This window comes from Uranotaenia lowii, chromosome 3 (assembly GCF_029784155.1).
Source record: "Uranotaenia lowii strain MFRU-FL chromosome 3, ASM2978415v1, whole genome shotgun sequence".
In the NCBI taxonomy this organism is placed as follows: domain Eukaryota; kingdom Metazoa; phylum Arthropoda; class Insecta; order Diptera; family Culicidae; genus Uranotaenia; species Uranotaenia lowii.
Window position 1 is genome coordinate 9672097 of NC_073693.1, and position 24960 is coordinate 9697056.

Consider the following 24960-nt stretch of genomic DNA (forward strand, 5'->3'; position numbering starts at 1 on the left):
AAACTAATTTTCCAGTCGTTAAAATCATCCCGTCTTAGCTGTTGAAACTTTTCCGGTTTTGTTTTCCACAAATTTACCAACTTTATTAGAGCCCTTACTTTCTACGTTTACCGACTGGTGTAGGACGAAGCTTTTGATGTTGACGGTTGCTGATGGGAAACCAAGCGTTGGTCGGTTTGAATCTTTGAATGGTAAACTTTAAATTGAATGTCCATTTGATGATAATTTACTTTTCGTAAAAAAAAACATTGAAAAAGTCAGATTCTTGACAATAATTAAGGGTTTAAAATAAAACTTTTTACAAAAGTAAAAATATATCGACTGGTTGGGTTATTGATTTTCGGCGATTTCTGTCAAGAAAAGTCTTAAAATGATTTTTATTTCTTCATCCGACGTTTTGGCATAAATGATGCCTTTTTTAAGGAGTCAATTAATGATACATAATTGAATAATGTGTTTGAAAAAGGTGTAACAATTTTAACTGAATCGGGAAATGTAAGTCCAGTTGTCTGTGGTGTATAACCCAAATATTTATTTTTTTTTCTTCTTGCATGCAATCTTCCTTGGAATCTGTTCTACTTACTATTCATCTGATTAAGATGGATATAACACTTTTAAAAGTTTTGAAAAGTGAAAACAAAGTGTTGGTTTTCAAAACAACAAATCAAACAAACGTGCGATTGCCAAACTGTTTGAGATCCAATGCAAATTCATTTTTCTTGTGTTGCGAATTTTATTTATCTAACACGAAAACCAACCTGTATGTAAAGGTAAAGGTAAACCACAAAATAGCCATAGTCAAACTAGATCGTATCGATATTTGTGGCTCTTTACTGGAATGGTTCCCTAGCTACCTGGTAGAATGGAAACTTATTGTACGAACAGGTGAATCATTTTCCAATCAGTTCCCTACCTCTTCTGGTGCACCTCAAGGGAGCCACCTAGGACCCATAATATTCCTGATCTACTTCAACGACGTGCTGTTGCTTCTCGATGGACCAACACTGGCGCATGTCGACGATTTTAAATTGTTTCAACCCGTCGACAGCCCCCGAAGATGTCAACGTCTTGCAAAGCCAGTTTAACATCTTGGCCGTCTGGTGTGATGTCAATTGTCTTTCCTTGAATCGCAACAAGTGCACGGTAATTTCGTTTTCACGCAAGCGGCTCCCACTATCGGCTGATTATTTTCTTGTTGTGATCCTGGACAAACGACTGGATTTCAAGATCCACACAAACTACATTGTTGATAAAGCTTCCAGATGCCTGGGTCTTCTATTCCGCATGACAAAAGCCTTTAAGGATATTTATTGTCTCAAGGGTCTTTACTGCTGCTTGCTTCAATCGTCCCTCAAATATGCCTCGACAGTTTGATGCACTGTAAGGGCACTCCAACTCAGCGTACGATCTCGAGGCTTGAGGAATCGTCATCTTCGGCTCTTTGCTCCTCTCCGACAGAACAACTACGGAGCTGACACAGGGACGTTGAGGGAATTATTCCTAAGAAGAATCCTTAGTGCTTAAGTAAAGGCTAGGATAAATTCCAGGTAATTGTAGTTTGTCTTGAATTTTTATCCTATCAATTAGATCAATATGTAATCTGTTGATAAACAATAAACAAACAAACATTGTAACTACGGTTAGCTCAATCTTTCGCTAACTCAGGGTCGTCTTCGCTTGCTGTACAGTGGACAAACGACCTGAGGGGACTAGCAAACGGATGGAACTAGATGCAAAATGCACAGGGCTGTTTCGGACGTGTTACTCACAACGACTCGTACGACTTGGCGGCGTACGATGACGGGATCCCAAGTGGTTTCGGTGACCATTTCTATAAAAATGCCTGACTCATGGAAGACGTGGTGATACCTGCGCCACGAGTGGGTCCTTTCCAATACCGAACTACAAGCGCTTTCTGCTTTCCCAATCGGTAATGTACTGCCGGATCTATCAAGATTCTAGGGTAGTTCCTCCTCCCGATGGCTCGGTTAGAGGCACGCCAAGCTTACCTCCACAGTGAACAGGGCTGGAACTTGGGCATAATGATAGAACGGACCTTCAGAGTGACGACTGGTGTAGTCGCGGGGTCCTTGAATATTGGACCAGATGGGGCCGTTAGATGGCTGAACCCGTTGGTGATCTGTTCCGGAGACGTCTTTGGAGACCGGACTGGTCTGGAGAAGGAGCCTTTGTTGGATGTCGGGCTGCTGACACGATTAGCGACTAGTGCCTTTTCCGAACCACGTGGTTTTACCGGAATTTGCAGCCGAACGAATTTGCACGTCCGTACAGATCAGCGATCACAACTTGAATGACCTTTTTCTATCGGCGCCTCTTTCCTTTGCTCCGGAAATGACATCGAAGAAGGGTTGCCAGTATTTCGCTCGAACGATGATGTTGTTGTGGATTTTTGACAGAAGAGGGATAGGGGACATTGTTTAGGACGAGGGACCTGAGAATTTGTACTTAAACAATTAAAAATCCAAGGCCATTGCACATAAAGGTTCACGTTCACATTTTTTTGTCACGATTAGTCCGTAACACTTTCAACGGACATTAGTCATTTATAAAAAGAACAAACAACAAGGGACCAAGGTGACTTCCTTGAGGTACAGCTGAAAATATCTAAAAAGCATCAGAAACATCGATGTTTTCCGTATCAGGTATCAGGTATCAGAATGGGGGTAGGCTTAATAGCGGCACGTTATCCAAACATACGGGAAAATTGTGCCAAGCTTTTTTTGCTCCAAGATTTCATCATTTACCTGAGAAACCTGAAAAACCTATAAAAGGAAGAAATAAATTCAATCTATTTAAGATGGCATAAAGCCTTTCCACTAGGGATTATTAGCATTAAAGCTCTTTTCTACATTTGGTAAAGAATGATAGAATGTTTTTTAAGTTTAATTTCTTAAACTCAGATTCGCTTAAAGCGTAAGATCCCAGAGTACGAAAACGTAGTCTGGCAAATGAGGGACAGTTACATATAAGATGGAAGGGATCTTCCACATCTGATTCACAACTACCACATACTGGAGATTCAGCACGCTGAATGTTGTGCATGTGATTGTTGAGTTTACAATGACCGGAGAGTGTTCTGATCAAGATGCTGCAATGAGATTTATTTAAAGTTAATAAGTAACTCGATATGATTGGAGATGGTTTTTCTAAATATAATTTAGTTTGACGACAAGTGTCCAACTCTTCCCAGTATCGTTCATGCTGGTTAGAGGGCCAAGTTTGAATTTGGTTTCTGAACCAACATGGTGATATTGGGACAGCCGGCTCTGGTCCGTAAAATTCCTTTTCCGACCCAGCTCTAGCGAGTTCGTCAGCGCATTCGTTTCCAAAAATTTCCTTATGTCCGGGTACCCATAGAAGGTTTAATCCATTGCCTTCAGCAAGTTCTTCGATTGCTTTCCGGCATGCGATTACCAGTTTTGATCTAGAACTGGAAGCACTGAGTGATTTGATAGCTGCTTGGCTATCTGAACAGAAATAAATTGTTCTGAACATAATCTTCTTTTGAAGTGCAATTTGCACTCCATACATAATAGCATATAGCTCAGCCTGAAAGACTGTACAATATTTTCCTAGAGGTTGAGCATATTCTATGTTCAACTCGTGACAGAAAATTCCTGCACCTACACGGCCGTTTGATAATGAACCGTAAGTATAGAATACAATATGAGAGGACATTTGGTCCTCTACGAAACCTGATAACCATTCTTGAGGAGAAGGAAATTTGACTTTAAACCCCATGTAGGGAAAACTACTCGAGAGTGTTAAATCGTTTGGCGCTAGATTGTACTTGTTTAATCTAACTAATTCAGGCCACACATTTGTATGACTCGATGATCCATCGATATTTCCTGACAGCCAGAGACCAACTGCCTGTAGACGAAAAGCACATGAGAAGGCTTCCTGTTTTAGGAACAAGTGTAGAGGTTTGATAGAAAACAGAGCCTCTAGTGCTGCAGTAGGAGTTGTAGTGAACGATCCGGACATCCCCAAAAGACACATTCTTTGAAGGAGATTTAGTTTAGTCCGAACTGTTGCAACTTCACTGCAGTCAAGAATGACACCCAAATATTTAACTTGATTAGACACGGTGATTTCGGAACCATAAAACAGCAGAGGGCGCACCCCGCGGGTGATACGTTTTTTAGTAAATAAAACAATATTAGTTTTTAGAGGATTAACTGAAAGTTCTACATGAGAACACCATCGTTCAACAGAGCGCAGAGCTTGTTGCATTATATCAAATAATGTGCTTATGCACAAACCTCTTACCAGCAGAAGATAATCATCTGCGAATCCATAGGTTGGTATTCCACGGTCATTGAGTTTTCTCAACAAGCCGTCTGCAACTAGGTTCCACAAAAGAGGTGATAGTACACCTCCCTGTGGGCAACCACGTGTGCTAACTTTTTTTATTGAAGCTTGTCTTAAAGACGAATGAAGATTTCTGTTACTTAGCATTGCGCTAATCCATTTAGTTATAACACTAGGCACTCCATGAAGTAGTGCCGCATCCATTATTGATGTAAACGAGACATTATCAAGTGCTCCTTCTATGTCTAGAAATGCTCCTAGACATGATTCTTTCTGTGAAAAACTATTTTCAATATTTTTTTTTTGTTTCGATTATAGTCGTTTTACCATCTTTATGGCATTCGCGACTTTATCAACGTTACAGTTGGCGGATCGTTATTGAAAAACTTATCCGGTACAACTGTGTTCGATGTTTACTCTTGGGCTCGAACTCGCGGACATCGGCTCAGAAGACAACAGACTTGCCAACTGAGCTATATCACAAGCCCATTTTCAATATTATGTACTACGTTGTGCAGAAGAGTTAATGTTGATTTTCCTGTTTGGTATGCATGTTGTGTCGCATTAAGCGGATGTTGGACAAGACATTCTTGCCTGATATGATGATCAATTAAACGTTCAAGTGCTTTTAATAGAAATGAACTTAGACTAATAGGACGAAAGCTTTTGGCTTCGTCGTATGATGATCGTCCCCCTTTAGGGATGAATTTCACGGCTATCTGCCGCCAAAGTTTAGGAATATATCCATGAGAAAAACTGCTTATCATTATTTTTCTTAATATGTGTTTGAAATGATCGAAACCTTTTTGAAGCAAAACTGGAAATAAACCGTCACTTCCAGGAGATTTGTATTGAGCAAAACCATCGATTGCCCATTTGATCGATTCTGTAGTAACTATTTTCCGAGCAAAATGCAAGGAATCTAGACTTCCAGAAAAGAACTCAGGCTCTATCGATGAATCTTGATCAACACATCCTGGAAAGTGAGTATTGAATAGACAACTTAATGTTTCTTCGTCGTTTGATGTATAATCACCACTAGGGGTTTTAAGGTATGAAACCTGATAATCTTTTGATTTGGCTAAGACTTTATTTAACCTACTTGCTTCGTGCAAGCTTGAAATGTTTGTGCAGTAGTTCTGCCAACTTGAGCGTTCGGCAGCTCTTGTTGCTTTCCGGTAAACTCTGCGAGCCAACTTGAAGGCATCAAAACCTTCCGTGCGCCTTCGGTTCCAAGAGCGTCTGCAGTTTTTTCGTAATTTACTGAGATTTGAGTTCCACCATGGTGTACTGTTTTTGTTGAATTTCAACGTTCGTAAGGGACACGCTTCTTCATAAGAATTCAAAATAATTTCGGTGGTTTTTGCAACCACTTCATCCAACTCAAGAGGAGTAGTAATTTCAGGTGTATATCCATGAAATTTAGTAGCAAGATGCTCCAAATATAGGTCCCAATTAGTTGTTCTTGGGTTTCTGAATGTAATTGTTTCTAAAAACTCACCTGAGTGTTCAAAATAGATAAACCTGTGGTCAGAAATCGATTCTTCGTTAGGCACATGCCAATTTGAAATTTCCTGAGAAATTGTTCTTGAACAAAGTGTGATGTCAATCACCTCTTCTCTGTCACACCTAACAAAAGTTGGTTTATTTCCTACATTTAGAATTTCTAAATCAGTGCTGCTTAAATATTCCATTAAATTTAAGCCTCTCAGATTGATATCTGAGCTACCCCATACAAAATGATGGGCATTGGCATCACAGCCAATTACAAGAGGTATATTTTGTGATTCACAGAATGAAATGACATTTTTTAGATCATCCGTAGGGGATGATTGTTCATATGGTGAGTATGCTGAACAGTAGACGTATTTTATATCAGGCAGCGAAACCTGAACGACGCAAATATCTCTTGTTGTTAGATTGGGTATAAATGTTGCATTTAAAGAATTGTTTATCAATATACATGCACGAGGCATTATTCGGGCATTAGTCATTCCAATTACACTGAACACAGTAAAGTTTGGTTTGAGCAAATTCCCTAAGTAAAAAGTTCCATTTCGGAAATAGGGTTCTTGGACCAAGGCGATTGATGCAGTTCCATTAAGGATTAAACGACATAAGTTAAGTGTAGCGGTTCTTTTGTGCTGCAGATTTATCTGTGCAACCTTAATAGAAAGCATTTCTATCAAAGAATTCCACACATATTTCCATCACACACAAGAACCTCTGCACCTTCATATCGACGCATGAAGCGGGGTATCCCATACAGGATGAAAATTTTAAAATCGTGTGTATAATCTGAATCCCACGAGTTGCCAGGAAAAATACGGCCCTTTGCACCAGTGCCTGGCTATAGTGCAGACCTTAACAACGTTCTGCTTAAGATAGGATTATTATACACCCTCCTACCCCCACTTTGGGGCCCGCAGGCACAGAACCACCTTGAAGCGGGTGTTTACAAAATTTAGGAGAATACAACTCGTGCATGCGCATTAATAGCAATAAGCACAATTGGTGAATCCTCTCTGAAGAAACTTGGCTTGGAACCAAGCCAAGGTTCCCCCCTCCCAATGTGATAGTCGCATTTGAAGAATGACTAACGCATATGGGAAGTACTGGATAAGTCGCCTTTTACGACGTGGACCAGTATCCCAGTGGTAGTATTCTATAAGCCGCCACCACACAGCATCGTTGTTTTCCGTACGTCAACAGTTCTGTGCGTTGAATATGAACCTAGCAATGTTAGAAGCCAACTTGGAAGTCTCATAGTTCTTAATTATTTTATCAACAGTACATGTGGTACTCTATGTGAGGCCGTCGTGAACTCGATGTACACTACATCAACTTGTTGCCATTCCTCAATTTTGCTTATCAACATTGACAAAAAGGACATCGGATTACTCAGAAGGGATCGTTTTTTGACAAAGTTTCAGTTTGGGAATTCAACTTAATATTTATAGTCATAAGCACGTGATGTGGTATGTGACATGAGTTGTAACGTTTAGGCGACCATGTGTGACATAATGTTACCATTAGACCGCAGCAAACTTGGTATGAAGTGTACTATGTGTTTCTTCTACCCAAAGCGCTCTAGCTTTGACCTATCCACCTATCAATTTTCATTTCTGTGTTAATTACTCTCTAATTAGAATTATAATTTGCCGATATGCCATAAACTCAACATAAGGGTATATCCCAGGGGCGATCAAAATAAGATAACAATAAATTTGTATGGGATAAACGCAAATTCATTCAAAATCGTCTGAGATTTACTGAAAGTTCTACAAAAAATTTCTTAGATTTTTAATATTCCTTGATTCTTGCAGTACATTTCATGTACACAAACCTTAAACCTAACTTTTTCGCCATTTTATATTTTCACTTTTTGAAGGCCTTTCAACTGGGTCAGCTATTCTAGCAACAAACTCATTCGAATTTTGAAAAATCGTTTTTAAAATTATAATATTTATTTCCTACAAAAAAGTGAGGGATTAAATCTTCGATTTAGTAGTACGATACAGGTAATATTATAGTATAATCCTTTAAATGATGGTTTTCAAAAATCAATTAGAAAGCTTGACTAAATTTTAGGAGATTGTGCTGATAATAGCATCTTTAATTTTAATCAATGTATAATTCTGTTTATCATGACATAGTCTAGCATGTACTTTAGAGAGCCCCAAATGACCAGACTATTGAAAAAGTTATGCGCTGCAGGCTTAAGTTGATCCTAGGCCTAGTACAAGATTTCATGCCAAATTCATGCCGGATCACGGGAAGGGGTCGCTCATCGAGTCTGAAGTTTGTATGGAATTTTGAGAAATTATGTTCGGGAGAAACATCAGAAACCAGTTTTTCATCAATAAATGAGGCTTCGATATGTTCGAACGCTCCGATTTATTAACAGTGGTGAAAACCATCCTTTAAAAAGTGAGTTCATTTTAGAAGCCTTATTATAATTTTTTTGTCTTGAATTTTATCGAAATGCCGTCTTGAGAAAAAATATTTGTCATAATTTGGGCTTTAAGGAAAATCATATTCAAAATAAATCGGCCGAAAGGAATCAAACTTATTGATGAAAAACTGGTTTTTCCTGTCTCAAAATCTCATACAAACTTAAGGCTCGTTGAGCGATTCCTTCCCGTCATCCGATCTGACCCAAATTTGGCATGAGATCTACAACTTTAGCTTATTATACAAAACTCGAAACTCTGGTAGCTTAATGTTTCAAAATAATTTTTTGTTTAATTCGAATAAAAAAGGTAAACAAAAAAGGAAACAACGACAATATTTAATTCCCACGATTTGCAAAGCTGACTCAAAACAATATAAAAACCATTTGTCATTTACTTGATTACACTTAAAATCAATATATAACAATGATATTTGTTGTCCAAAAAATCATTTTTGGTCCAATTTAGTAAAGAAGTTAGTATTTAGTTGAGATTTTACCAGATAACTTTTCAAAATTCAAAATATCAATACAGTTTTTAAGCATTTTTTTTCTCTGTGTGTCCTTAATCGTATGAAATTTCCATAGTAAATTTTTAAGGTTTAAAAGTAAAATTAAATCTCAAATCAATTGTTTTAAATCCATTTTTCGGTAGCAACTAAGGAAAGGTGCGCTAAGAAACTAGTTCCCTTTTCAACAAATTTTCAATCGATAGCAGTTGTTTAGAAGGATGTTACGGATGATGATAGGTAAACGCGCGAGAAGAAATGTCACTCGAATTTCTTTATCCCTTCTGAGATCCCTTAGATTTGAAAGGATACAAAATTCTTAGCTTATGAAGAAATACATTTTCCGTAAATTCATAGATATTTTTAAATGTCAAAGCTTCTTTATCTTCTTCCGGAGGTTTTCAGAAATCCGACACGTCTGAACTGATCGATAACAGGTTGCTAGTGATGCGCATTGAATTCTACACTATCTATCATTTATTTTCACAATTTTTATATCAGAACACATTAAATAATTTTTTAGCGTTTAAGAAGGAAAAACAATTTTCGCTGCTTAGCGCACCAAGACCTACCTCACTCCTCTTTTCTGGATGATTTAATACGCAAACATTTCTTCTTCCATACAAAATTATAACGTGTTGCGCTAATCCACGAATCAACTGACAAAAATGACAAAAATGACATAAATCATCTCCAATTTCACACTGATCATCCGATCATGCAACATAAGGTTTCCATTTTAATATAACCTGACCACGAAACATAATCTGACCCTGTGCCGACTATGCAATATAATCCGACCATGTAACATTGCAAGTGGAACTGAAATATAGCTTTAACATAAATATGCGCATTTAGCCCGTCCTGATTCGGAAATCGGCTATTTTGACTACATTTGTTATAAAATCATTTTCTCAAAAACTGTATGAGATTATATAAAAAAAAATGCTCTAACGTATATAAATAAAACAGATGCCTCGATCTTAGGCCAAATTTTTGTCAGTCATCGATGGAGGTTCGGTAAGAGTTTCCTGTTCCTCTTCCGGATGCTTGCCGATAAACTTCAACTGGTTCGCAATTTCGACCTCGCCCGGCTGGTTTCCGTTCTTGTGTCGTGGCCTGATTAGGGAAATTTCGGTTGGTTGGTCGGTCGTTTGGGGATGGAAAGGAAGTAAGCCGCACTCTTCAGAGATACCTTCCAAAATATTCTTCCTGATTCGGCCTTGATGTTAACCAGTTGATGTGCTCGACTCCGGGAATAAGGTGACAAAAGTCACGGTGACTCCGAGGTGAGGTGACAATCATCTAAACATGATTTTTTTCAGTCGGCCCCATACAAAAGTTTGTTCTCCACATCCTAATCTACCATTTGGAGGGTGAGACCCCAGATTCCCAGACATAATGCAATTTTGGGACACCCTAATGTAGATGTCCTTTTATGAAGCTATTTTCGTGTCGCGAGATTCGTTCGCGAATTTCGATTTGCCTCCTGTCGCAGTATGACTTAATGCTACGTCACAAAAAAGGAAAAAAAAATCTCATTTAACGACATACCCATTTTGCTTGCCCTGGTTACACCACGAAGAAATAACTCTCTTTACAGTCCAATTAGGAGTCCCTAGTATTGATAACGGAAACAAGAATTAGATTTTTAAATTTTAAATTCAGCTCAATTGAATTAACAATTGTATGCTCATGACAACTTTTCACAGTTCGGCACCCATTTAGTAGAAATCCAAACAATACATATGGACTGTTTGCAACCATTCATCACAGTATATAAAAGGTGCTCAAAAACAACACAAATCACATTCAAACAGGAACCGAACATATTGTTCCAGTGAATTTGCCACCCAAATAACCATCGACATTTACACCTTATCGGTACATTTAATCCCCAGTCACAGTCAGTCGTTGTGCCATCTGCTGTGCAGCAATATTGAGGACCCTTCACACGAACGGAAGGGCTCGTAAGCAGAGGGTGGTATTTATTGGTTCAGGTCGGATTCGAACCCCGATAAATGCAATATGGGCCCTTCAATCACTTCCGGCGGACACAATGAAAGGTCACACGTGGCTGGGTTATTTTATTGAATTTTTTTCGAAGTAAACCATTTTGTACCCTTCCAACTTGTCATCTACTGTTAAATGAACAATTTCCGGTAAATTTTTATTGGAATGTCAACTTTTTTTCAAAATGAAATTTTGTGGGTTTAAAACCAGCAATTTAAAATTACTTTGACAGGTTGCGATCGGGGTGAGAAAAAAATAACCTCTGGAACATTAGCGCTTGATGCACATTTGACTGAAGCCTGTTCATCAACTTCGACGCTCTGATGCTGTGTCCCTCAATGATGGTGATTATCGCACAAGCGACGCGACGCCATCAACTCATATACTTATTTAGTGCCAAGCCTCCGATGGAAAGTAGGTACCTAGTTGGTATGTGTGATTAAACCGTTCATGTTTAATTAGAATTAACGTGGCGCGGCACCATGCAGCAGCTTCAGCAAAACGGAAACAGTAATGAAACGAGAGTTTTCCGCCCATTTTGTGCCGCCCGCGGAACAAAAGCGCGGAAAACGATGGAGGACGCTAACTATATGAGAGCATGAGTCTACTCTTTATTGCGCTGCAATTCACGTTTGCATTTTTGCGCTGCTTCCGGGAGTCGTCCTTGACCAATGTAACTAAAAACTAAAAAATAAGTAATTATTAACAATTGATAGTCAACAATTCTACAGTAAAAATAAATATGATTTTTGAGGAATATCGTTCTATGAAATTTCGTTTCGTGATCTAAGGTTTTTCCATAAAAAAAATGAGTTTACAGTAACTTGCCTTGAGTTAACTAGTTTAACTTTCTGATTAGAGTTGCAATTAAATTAAATTAAGCGCTTTTAAAAGCGCCAACAGCAACGTTCTTTAAATCCAGCCGATTTGTCAACGCTTTAACGTTTCATCTAATCCATGGCTTGAATGTTCTCTCATGTTGTTTCTTGCAGATTACATCGAACCTGGACGTTTTCATCAGGCGCTTCAACGAGATCCAGTACTGGGTGGTGACGGAAATCGTGTCCACCGCCAATCTGACGAAGCGAATGTCCCTAGTCAAGAAGTTTATCAAACTGGCTGCATTGTAAGTAGCGATTGTTATTGCATTTATAGTTTGATATTTTTCTGTTTTTTCGTTCATTTTTACGTACTTATTTTGCCTTTAACTTTGGCTCCCTTCTTCCGTATTTTGGCCTCAATTTCCTGCTGTCTTCCCTCTGTCAGAAGGCTAATTAACATCCTTGGATCTTCTCACTAGTTTATCTTCACGTGTCAGCTGAAAAAATTTCAACCATCAGCCGTCTTAGAAATGTTTACCCGTTACAGTCCCTGGAGTGTTTTTTAACGAATTTTTAAAAGTAGCTGGTATTTGAACTTTATGTCAATTTGCAATTTCTCATGTTTTCTTTCTCTGGGCTTTTAGGGTGGATCCATAAAAAAAGTAATGATGCAAAATTAAAGATTTCGAAAATTCATTGAGGGTCCCAGAAGAAATTGTATGATTTGGTGACACCGAAAAAAATTACAACTCGCCAAACTTGCAATACTGTTATATTGTCACTCTAGGGCGTATCAGGGTTAAACTTGAATCTATTACTGATTCTTTTTTAAAATTTACGCATTTTGCTTGTCTTCTACAATTTTAAAAACTTTGTACAATTTTCAATTTTTCATTTTCGTTCTTATTCTATCCCATTTTTATAGCTTTAAACATCAATCCATTTTTTTGCCAAATTTATTTTTCATTTGAATTTTCTATTCTTGTTTTAGAATTTAATATTATTATTTTTTCATTTAGTTTTGTAATTGTTTTGCTTCAAAACTTCATCTTTTGTATTTTTCCAATTTGTAATTCTCAATAATTATTTTTTTTAATATATGCACAATAAAAAATAAAAAATCTGAATTTTTAATATTTTTTTTTTTTTTTCAAAATTTAAACACTAAACTCGGAAAGCTTCGTTGAATAAATTTAAGACCAGAGCTGAAATAATAAAATTTATGAAACTAATTTGTCATTTTTGTAATTTTTGCCATTTTTTGTCATTTCTGCCATTTTTGTCATTTTTGTCATTTTTGTCATTTTTGTCATTTTTGTCATTTTTGTCATTTTTGTCATTTTTGTCATTTTAGTCATTTTTGTCATTTTTGTCATTTTTGTCATTTTTGTCATTTTTGTCATTTTTGTCATTTTTGTCATTTTTGTCATTTTTGTCATTTTTGTCATTTTTGTCATTTTTGTCATTTTTGTCATTTTTGTCATTTTTGTCATTTTTGTCATTTTTGTCATTTTTGTCATTTTTGTCATTTTTGTCATTTTTGTCATTTTTGTCATTTTTGTCATTTTTGTCATTTTTGTCATTTTTGTCATTTTTGTCATTTTTGTCATTTTTGTCATTTTTGTCATTTTTGTCATTTTTGTCATTTTTGTCATTTTTGTCATTTTTGTCATTTTTGTCATTTTTGTCATTTTTGTCATTTTTGTCATTTTTGTCATTTTTGTCATTTTTGTCATTTTTGTCACTTATGTCATTTTTATCATTTTTGTCATTTTTGTCATTTTTGTCATTTTTGTCATTTTTGTCATTTTTGTCATTTTTGTCATTTTTGTCATTTTTGTCATTTTTGTCATTTTTGTCATTTTTGTCATTTTTGTCATTTTTGTCACTTATGTCATTTTTATCATTTTTGTCATTTTTGTCATTTTTGTCATTTTTGTCATTTTTGTCATTTTTGTCATTTTTGTCATTTTTGTCATTTTTGTCATTTTTGTCATTTTTGTCATTTTTGTCATTTTTGTCATTTTTGTCATTTTTGTCATTTTTGTCATTTTTGTCATTTTTGTCATTTTTGTCATTTTTGTCATTTTTGTCATTTTTGTCATTTTTGTCATTTTTGTCATTTTTGTCATTTTTGTCATTTTTGTCATTTTTGTCATTTTTGTCATTTTTGTCATTTTTGTCATTTTTGTCATTTTTGTCATTTTTGTCATTTTTGTCATTTTTGTCATTTTTGTCATTTTTGTCATTTTTGTCATTTTTGTCATTTTTGTCATTTTTGTCATTTTTGTCATTTTTGTCATTTTTGTCATTTTTGTCATTTTTGTCATTTTTGTCATTTTTGTCATTTTTGTCATTTTTGTCATTTTTGTCATTTTTGTCATTTTTGTCATTTTTGTCATTTTTGTCATTTTTGTCATTTTTGTCATTTTTGTCATTTTTGTCATTTTTGTCATTTTTGTCATTTTTGTCATTTTTGTCATTTTTGTCATTTTTGTCATTTTTGTCATTTTTGTCATTTTTGTCATTTTTGTCATTTTTGTCATTTTTGTCATTTTTGTCATTTTTGTCATTTTTGTCACTTTTGTCATTTTTGTCATTTTTGTCATTTTTGTTATTTTCATTTTTTTTTGTAATTTTTGTTATTTCATCATTTTTGAAGTTTCTGTCATTTTTGTCACTCTTGTCATTTTCGTCATTTTTGTCTTTTTTTCATTTTTGTCTTTTTTTCATTTTTGTCTTTTTTTCATTTTTGTCATTTTTTACCTTTTCGTAATTTCTGTCATTTTTGTCATTCATGTCATTTTTGTAAATTTCTAGTTTTTCTATAGTTTGTAATTTTCGTATTTTTTTGTAATTTTGATAATTTGTGTCAGTTTTAAATATTTTGGTATTTTTTTTTATTTTTGTCATTTTCGTCATTTTTTTCCACTTTTTTGTACTTTTTTCAATTTTGTCATTTTTTTATCATTTTGATTTTTATAATTTTTTTCATAATTATGACGGTTGTTCTCTTTGGTAATTTTTCCACTTTTTGTGTTAAATGATTATCATTTCAATTATTTTGGCCATTTGATTCTGATCATTCTCTCAAATGTGTTTTTTTTTATACTTTTTCTGTCTTTACAGCTGCAAAGAGTTCCAAAACCTGAACGCATTCTTCGCCGTGGTGATGGGTCTCTCGAATATGGCCGTCAGTCGGCTAACGTACACCTGGGACAAACTACCGTCCAAGTTCCGGAAGCTGTTTGCCGAGTACGAAGCCCTGATTGATCCCAGCCGGAACCATCGGGCTTATAGGTAGGTGATGGTACCCCACATGATTTATGTTTTCCATTTTCCACCTCGCCCTTTTTACGTCGTTCAGCCGGATCAAATCGTTTCAATCTTGATTGAAGTCCACTCAAAATGAACCGATAAAAGGGTTTTCAGGAAAACCATTACCGAAACCATTCAAACGTTTGGCCCATGGCCCCTGGTCCTGATCTGGAAGGGGTAATGTACCGTATGTCAAACGTGTGTCATCCCCCCTTACTTACTTACAACAGTGATTGAAAAACGATGGATGACAGACTTTCCCATTTTTATCGGTCGAAATCTCTACTATCTCTAGCTCTGGGATGGTGGGATTTTACCATCGGTAAAGAGCCAGATAGAGTTCATTTTCGCACATCAAAGTGTCTCTTGACCACTTCTCGAAACACCTCTCTACTATACCCTTCGATTATTGAGTTTCCAGAAAAGAACGAAGAAGTAGAAAGATAAATCAACTCCACGAGTTCTTATTTCGAGAGTTTCGTAGTAGGGCGTTTCAGGAAATTATATTAGAAATTCGAGTAAGATACATCAATCATTTAAAGTTTGAAAAATTCAAAATAATATTTCAGTTTTCTTTCACCTCCGAAAGCAAATTAAAAAATTTTGATTAACCAAAGTAGTGGTTTCAAAATTGATCCGGTCTCCAGTTCAACCCATAAAAGTTGGTCTATACGAAAATTGGGAGTCCATTTCTTTCCTTCGTTGTCTTCGTCGTCTTGCCATGTTGATTCGAAATTCTCTTTGAAATATGATCATCCCGAAGATGCTTCACCGCATCCAATCACCTGGTGAGTAAGCAAAATCACCCAGCAGTAAATTGAAATAAGGACCAGAAGGGAAACCACTCGAGGGCTGCTGACAAAGTTCAAGAATAGCTCAACAGGTGGGTGGATGGAAAATCCAAGTCAATTTTTTAACTTTTTTTCCTTTGGGAAAAAATGATTGCTTTTTAAATTACTGTAAAAGGTTTTGGACAAAAGTCTATTTGAGGAAAGGAAAGTATTTTTCATAGTTACACTAATCATGCAAGTGAAATTAATTTCCAGATGGATTTTGGCTTACGGTGTTCAATTTGTTTTCAATGTGAAAACATACAAAAGGCATGAAGAATTTTCAAGCGAGAATGAAGTTAAGAAAATGTACCTTATTTTATCAGTTGAGCCCCTTTTTTCCTCCAAGCAAAACGCAAAACCTAGGCTGGTACGTCTTTCAATTTGGCAACGCAAAAGAAGATGATTTTTTCCTGCATCTTTCGTGCTTGAAAAGAAAAAGTTCGATACACCTCACAGAAAGGCCCTTGTCTGTTGCTTCCAAAAAAAGAAGAAAAAGTCAATTCAATTTGATTTTTAATCTGATTTTTCCCTGTTGCTTCCTGGAATTTTTACACCAGCGTCAAATCACGAAAGTCAATCAAAAGTTTTCACTTCATTGTTTGGATTGAAAATCAATCAAGGGATTGGAAAATGTTCGTATTATGGTGACATAAAATGTTAACTAATAATATCTTTTTTTCAGAATGTCCGTTGGAAAGTTGCAACCGCCGGTGATTCCGTTTATGCCGCTGCTGCTGAAGGATATGACGTTTGCCCACGAGGGTAACAAAACTAGCCTGGAGGGACTGGTGAACTTCGAGAAGATGCACATGATGGCCCAGACGATGCGAACGGTGCGGTACTGTAGATCCAGACACCTCGGTAAGTTTGGTTTCAGTTATAATTGTATTTTATTTCATGCCAGCCGAACCGGAGCAGGAAAAGCAATTCCTAAAATTTTTATTCTGGGCCGGTTTCAAAATCAATAAGGAACTACCCAAAGGTTTTATAGAAGCTTTTTTGTAGAATTAATGTTTACAGAAAAAAAAACAGCGAATGAGCTTGTCAATGAACGATTTATTATCGCATCTTTAAACAGTGATTTTTCATTCTCGAGGGATTTGAGGCGTCGTTATTGCTTATTCATCCCGAAGGTATAAACAGTGAATCTCTTGTAGTCAAATTGGTCAAATTTCCTGTTATATTGGAAAACTCGGGATATTTTGATGTTTCTATGTTTCACTGACAGTTAACGGGTTAACACATCAAATTGCATCACGAAAAAAACGCTGTAGAAATTCGCCCAGTAGACCGATCCTTTTGAAAATTTTAGACAGTAAAATAAAAACTATTAAACAACTTTTGGTATTTTCTTTTTATTCATACTTCGAGCCCAAGCCCCAAGCTCACACCTTCCTCTTTACCCCTTCCATAAGGTTTTGTACATCGTCAGGTTGTAATTTTTTTTTAAACAGAAATCCATTTTTCTTTTAAACAGAAATCCATTTTTTCTTGAAGTCCGTCTCCGATTTGACAACTTTTGGGTTCTTCCGGAGGGCCTGCTTCATAATCGCCCAATATTTCTCTATTGGGCGGGTTCATTTCCGTCGGCATAAAGATTACCCCGTTGGCTTCGTACCACTCCAACATGTCCTTTGAATAGTGGCACGAAGCGAGATTCGTTCAGAAGATGGTCGAGCCCTCGTGCTGCTTCAATAGTGGTAATAAGAGCTTCTATAGGCACTCCTTAGGGTTAACCTGCCCGTTTACCGTGCCGGTCGTCACGAAGGGGGCGCTCCGCTTTCCGCAAAAGCAGATCGCTTACCACACCATGAACTTTTTGGCAAACTTGGATAGTTTCTGCTTGCGAATTTTGCAACATTTTTCAAAATTTACGAAAAATTGACAGTGAAGCATGGCCAAGACTCTTATTTGATCATAAGCGAAGGCTGAAGATATAATTCCTGAAAATTTAGTTTCTACAGCTTTTTTTCCGTGATGCAATTTGATGTGACACGCCCTTTAGACTAAGTAAAGTCAATTTTGAATTTCCTTAGAGTAAGAACACTGGGGAGTCCGGATCCGGAGAAAGTTGTATTGATTGTAGAAAAAAAAATCTGTGACGCAAAAGCTGATAACGTGGGGTGGGACGTACAATATGACCGTTAGACGTAAATAAAACGTAAAACGTGAAATTTAAGGCTTGAAACGTACAAAACATAACTGGAAGTGACACGGAAGAAGTGATGAGACATTGAAAGTAGTAAGAAATGAGAAGAAGAACGTACGACGTGAGAAAGTGAGACATCAGACGTTGATCGTAAGACGTGAGATGAGAAACGTCAGACGTCAGACGCGAGTTGTTGTGAGGAGTATGTGATACGTGAGACTTTGGACATGGTGTCAGAGGTGAGAAGATGAGACCTCAAACAAAATATCAGACGCTAGGCGTTAGGAGGCAGAGACTTCAAATGTAAGAAGTGAAACGTGACAAAATGAGACGTGAGACGTGAAACGTGAGATATAGGAAACAAAATACAAGGGTTGAGAAGGTGAAACGATATGAGATGTGAAATGTCTTCGATGAGATGAGATCTTTGACATGAGATTGGCGTGAAATGTAAGATGTCTAAAGTGACATGTTACAATTAAGTCTGATTCACATAGAATCTGGTCGGATAAAACAGATCATTTCTCCACAAAGAAATAACGTACAACAAAATTAAAAATGTCATTTTGTAGGGTTTGCACTTTCAGAAAAAAAATACATTAAAAATCATTCGTCAGCTTTTCGGATGAATTTTCAAACTTTTTTGGTGATACCACCCATCATTTTCTGCACAGTACTGCTGGTAACCTCATTCGCCATCTTGTTCCACCACTTTTCCATTTAAGCGGGTTTTTTCATTTTTATTTTTTTTTTTTGTTTCGATTATAGTCGTTTTACCATCATTATGGCATTCGCGACTTTATCAACGTTGCAGTTGGCGGATCGTTATTGAAAAACTATCCGATACAACTGCGTTCGATGTTTACTCTTGGGCTCGAACTCGCGGACATCGGCTCAGGAGGCAACAGACTTGCCAACTGAGCTATATCACAAGCCCAGGGTTTTTTCATTGTTCTGCCTCATTTCTTCAGTTTGCCCTTAACTATTGCCCAATATTTCTCGATGGGACAAAAATCCGGACAGTTTGGTGGATTGATACTTTTTTCGACAAAATCGATCTTGTTCTCCTTATACCACTCAACGACATCCCGGCTGTAGTGGCAGCTTGCCAGGTCCGGCCATAACTTCACCGGACCTTTGTCGGACCGAATGAATGGCAAAACCCTCTTTTGGAGACATTCTTCTTTGTAAACATTTCCATTCATTGTGTCCCCAGTGATGAAAATCTTAGTTTTCTTCCCACAACTACAGATCCCTTGCCAAATCATCAACTTACGAGCAAATTTATCTGGGAAATCAAACTTGAATCTACCCGCAACATTCCCTTTACGCTTCACAAGGTAAAATTTGTTACCGGGTATTTGTCCAAAATCAATTTTGACGTAAGTTTCGTCGTCCATCAAAATGCATCCGTTGTACTTGGTCAACACTTTCTCGTACAACTTCCTTGCCCTGGTTTTGGCAACCAGGGGCGGGATTATGGAACTCGAAACAATCGAGTTTCGTTCGATTCGACTAACTTTGGCATTACCGATCTCGATTCGAATGGAACATTTCGAGATGATCTACTACCCGATTTACTCGAAATCTAGTACGTGAAAATTTAGAACTCGAACGAGATTCGTAAGACTGATGCTAATTCGATTCGAGTTCAACTCGAAACGGGTAACTCGAATCGAATAGGATTCATAATTCCACCCCAGGTTTTGTTTAAGCGTCCTGTTGGGGTGTTTGCTTGCATGATACGACCACAAGCCTTCTCGCAAACAAATTCGTCGAGCTGTACTGTGGTTCGTCTTGAACTTTTTCGCCAAATCACGCAAGGAGATTCCAGGATTATTGTGAACTGATCGAATTACGTTTGCTCGCAGCTTCCGGTCATATGTTCCACTTTTACGCCTGGTTTGTTTTGCTCGATCCACCGTAAGGGTCTCCCGGTAACGTTGCAGCACCGAATTTACAGTCGATTTTGGATATTTCAGGAATTTCGCGATCTTTACCCCTGACCACGTCGGTTTCTCTCCGTGAGTGTGCAGAATTTTCTCTCGCCTTTCGCGTTCCATCGTCGATAACTTTTGACTGACTGCTTCAATCTTGATGAAATTTTCACCACTAAGTAAACAAACCATCCTGATCAAAACACTGTCAATAGATTTGCGATGTGACGACTAGGGGCGCTGCAGTAAATGAAAAGATGCGACCAGATTCTATGTGAAACAGACTTTAACTTGAGTCAATGTTAGGTCATTTTAGAATTTCTCAAACCCTGGGGTCTAAAAAGCTTCGTGTTTTCAAAACTCTACCATGATTTTTTGCAGTATTTCGAAGTAACGTTTACATGAGTACATTTGAACTTTTTGTTTGTATGGGAAAATTGAATATAATAACATTGTCAAAGATTGTAACTTCGTATCTTATGTTATAGCTGTTTAATCAGGGTTTGAGAAATTCAAAAATGAACCCAAATCGACTCTGTCTAATGTTACAAGTAAGTAAGACATGAGATAGAAAACGCGAGACGTTTTTCGAAATCTTTTTTAAATCATTAGATTTTTTTCCAATTTAGAATTTTATTCTTTAATATTTTTAAACTGCATTTTTTTTTTAATTCCTATATTTTTTTTAAGATTCTTTATTTTCCAGCAGTGATTGAAATCCTCAACCATTTTCTCATCAGAGGCATTCAAAATACACACTTTGAGGCCTCGTATAGTAATACAGGAGACGATACATATACATTCATTCAAACCTCCCCTCATGAGGAGGATCTGCTCCCAGAGACACTATCCGTTCGCTGCTCAGAACGAACTCTCTCAACGTTCGGTCGCTACATGATGCATGATGTAGACGAGGCACACATACTCATTTACGTTATTGAATTTGATGGACTCAAGCCGATAGCTGTCGTTGAGGAGAACATCTTCAACCTCGCCGCAAAGGTTGAGGCAACAACGACAACAACCGAACTTATTGCATTGCATAGGGCCGCAACGTATGGAGCAACGAACGGGGAGGAAAAGAAACGAAAAAACTAGCTGCCTGCGTGCGGTTGCTGTGCAATAATAGCAATAGCAGAAAAACCTCGGGTATTTGATCCAGGCACAAACGAGGAGACTCGGGTTTGCTCTGCCTTTTGAATTCGATTCCCTCAAGAATGTAGGAACAGGAGATGAGTGAGAGCCATTCGTTTGGTTTTTTGGATTCGCTGCCTCGAATGTACCTATATTGCTTCTTGAAGGCGGGCCATGTGAGAGCGTATGCATCATCGGTTTTGTCGTTTTCGCTGCCTCAAAGCAACCTTTGCTTCCGAGTAAAGCGTTGAGCGAGAGATGGTTGATCAATTCATGCTCAGCAAAATTCAATCACTGTTTTCCAGTTAATTTATTTCTATATTTTTTATTATAGGTATTTTTGTAATTTTTTCCTTTATTCTTATTTACCAATTTTTCTCAGTTCAAATCAGAAATCTAGGTTTATTTATGTCTAGATGCCTTGCTTTATGTCTAGATGCCTTGCTGTTGGTCTGGCAAGTTTTTTATCAATTTTTATTATTTCAATAGTAAAACCCCTGTATACAATCCTAAAGAAGGTGAATTAATTGGACGGGTGAGGTGAGACTTGAGACTTAAACCAAAAGACGTGAGATGTGAGACATAAAACATGTGACGTGGGACGCAAGACTTGAAAACGTGAGGTGAGACGATTTTAAACGTAAAGCGTGAGGAGACCTTAGAAAATCGATTTTAGGTGTGAATCGTAAAATCTCTTTTTTTTGGTTTTTCCATTTTTTAGAAGTTTTTTCCTATTTTTCTTCATTTTTATTCGTAAATTTATTTTATTTTTTTTTTTTTAGGCTCTTGAACAATTTTTTTGTTGTTGAATTGCTTCATATTTTGTATTTTTATGTTTTTTTTTTATTTTTGTTTGTTTTTAGTTTTTGTTTGTCTTTGTTTAAATTTTTTTATTTTTGTCGCTTTTCAATTTTTAAACTAAATTTTGTCTTTTCTGGCATTTTTATCAAATATTATGATCTTGTTATTTTAATTTTTGTCATTTTCGTGTTGTCATATTCATCATTTGTCATTTTTGTACATTTGGTTTTTTTTTATCATTCGAAACCCTCAAAGCCAAAGGAGTAAACGATGTTCGACATCAAATTGCGTAGCTTTGCAAGCGCTATGAAAAATCTCTCATTGCGTATTTTTTGCTTAAAAATTTCATAGGGATAGCTGAAATTATTTTGTTTAAGTAGGTATTATGTTTTTTGAAAGTTGAAAAAAAATCACTCTAAGAGAAACGACGCAAATTTTATGTTGCGCAAAATTTAAAAAATACTCCACCATTTTTTGGAAAGTTGTAGTGTAAGGGCATCATTTTTGTTTCTTTGTAATTTTCGCCAGTTTTGTTATTTTTGTCGGTTTTGTCCATTGTGTCATTTTTTCCATTTTTATCAGTTTTTGTCAATATTATCCAAATGAAAAAAAAACAACATTGAAGCTCTGAACATCAAAAATAGCTATTTTTAGTGCCTATTGAAATTTTACATTTCTGCTTTGAAATTTAGTTTTTTTGTTTTCAGTGTTTTAGTTTTTGTTTTGGAAATAAAGTGAAAAAATAAAGCTTTTCTTATCATAAACCCTTAAAATAAATTAAGATTTCTAGGCTATTCGTCACATCTTAAAGTCACTTCTTAATGACTCAAACTTTATCGTAAAAAAGATAAGATTTTTAAAGACTGATTAAGAATATTGGGTATTAAACAAAAAATGATAAATGGAAAAAAAATCACCTTGATCAGGAATCGAACTCGAGTCTACTGATTACCTCTCCGACACCTTACCAATAGGCCAAATTGTCAGATGAAACAAGTCAAGCTGTAGCTCTATTATTCAGTTGACTTCATCGAGTCGAATTCGCTACTAGATTCCCCGGCAGAAAACGCTCATCGTGCCCCGATTACTGGTGATTATACTGCCCCAGGGGAATCCTCATTATGCCCCTACAGTGACTGGTTTTCAGCTTTCGGCAAAAATTTTTAAAATGCATTTTTAAACGTTTTTAACTACTTTTTCAAGTTTCGTCTAATAAAGCAATAGACTATTTGAGTGTCTGAACACGAAATTATGATGTAACTCACATATTATAGCTGTTCTCTATGGTTAAATAAGCGTTTTCCTTAAGGTGGCCATAATGCCCTTATCTCCCTTACATATTTTAGTTGAATCGAAGAATGTGGATATGATTCACAAAAAAAAACTAAAGCAAAATAAGAATTCTTATTTCAGAAAAAACAGCTACCTAATTGATACTTTGACTAACTGAAAATAATGAAGAAGACATCAAAAGCACATCACTTTCCAAGAAAACAAAACCGAAGTGTTGGAAAGAAATTTACAGTATCATTCATAATTGTTTGGGAATTGGAAGCACGCGCGTCTCACTTCGACTTTGAACTTTCATAACTTTTTATTCTGATAACACTTTTGGATCAAATTTCCACACACTATCGCATTATCACTATCACAAAATATGAGCTTTCTAAAGTTTGTCTCTCCTGAAATTTAGTAATTCTACAAAAATCGGACTCTTTGGACTTTTCCCATTCAAACTGCAATATCTTAGAAACTACGCAACAATTTTTATTGAAATTTTGCAGAGTGATTGTTGAAAATAAAGCTAGCATGTCTTAAGTTTTTGAAAAGTTCTATCGATGGGATCAAAAGTTACGCGAGATACAATATTTCTGGCATGAATCTAAAAATTCGATTTCTATAGAATGTTGGACAATTCAAGAGAATAGCGCTTCCATCCACAAATCATTCAGAAAATGTTATGTTCCAACTTCTTTATGTTCCAAAAATCGTCCTGCAAAAACAGAGGGGTTAGATGCAACATTTGTTTACCACAGCACTGATATAATTTTTAATTTTATATAACGTAATCGAGTTAGCCTTCAATGAATACAAAATAATGATGACATAATTTTCCAAATCTTTAGCTAGTATTTTAAAGTTTTTAATTTTCATTCAAAATATAAAAATTCATCAATAAATGTACAAATTTTATCATATTTCGATGCCATAAAAACTTTCCCCATTATGAAGGATTGGCTTAATGATATCACCTACAAACTTTTCACTGGTTAAATCATCCTATTTGGACACTGTTGGTGTATAAATATTCTTCAAGCAATCAACTGTTTTTTTAAATAAATATTTTATAACTCAGTTACGCTTACTGAAATTATCAGCAACTTTCGCTGAAACTGATTGAATACTTAAGCTGCAGTCACTGATCAAAAACAGTAAGTGACAGAAATGCCCAAGCGAAAGACGCTTTCGTAGCTTTCGAGTGAAACAAGTTAGTTCGGGTTTACGACTGAGCTTTCTACTGACTGATAGACACACTCACACAGCTTTCTGTAGGCACGAGGATGACCGAGCAGGTCAGAAGCTTTTATATTTGTTGACTTTTCTATTCCGTTCATTTCAGATGAAGCTTTTTACACTGATAGAAAATCACAGTCAGTATCATTCGTGCTTGAAGATAATTTGCAGCACTGGTTCTCATACATACATACATATACATGTACGGATGCTTGATAACATAGTTGATTGGGCTGATGCTTACATATTTCGATAAATTTATTGAAAAAAAACATGCTTTTTAAAAAAACGAACACAAACACATACAGGATCTCAATGAAACTTGATGTTTCCTCGAAGAGATTCCTTTTTCTTAACTCTAAGCGTACATCTTTCGAAGATATGATGGCTAGCATCTTACAAGTGCTAAAACCACCAACCCACAGAAAGTGTACTATGTATGCCGTGACCGGGATTCGATCTCATACCCGCTGGCTTAGAAAACTTGAAAGCTATCCTCTACGCCACGAGCTGCGGCTCGCTTGTTGATCATATCAATGTAATATTATATCGCTTTTTGTAATTATTTTGAATGTATTTACCAACTTTATTATTGTTAAAATTTGAATAAAAAATCTTGTTCAAAATCGAACATCTTTTCTTTG

At 36.3% G+C, this 24960-nt stretch overlaps 1 protein-coding gene across 6 annotated transcripts in view; it reads left to right on the forward strand.

The window, feature by feature from the left end:
* The window catches only part of LOC129754424 (rap guanine nucleotide exchange factor 4), a 489369-nt gene that overhangs the window by 456467 nt on the left and 7942 nt on the right, over positions 1-24960 (forward strand). For all 6 annotated transcript variants that reach the window (XM_055750490.1, XM_055750486.1, XM_055750487.1 and 3 more), the window contains 3 exons: positions 11802-11935; positions 14760-14930; positions 16464-16642. In XM_055750490.1, the coding sequence (XP_055606465.1) occupies positions 11802-11935; positions 14760-14930; positions 16464-16642 (484 nt within the window). The remainder of the gene's footprint in view (positions 1-11801; positions 11936-14759; positions 14931-16463; positions 16643-24960) is intronic.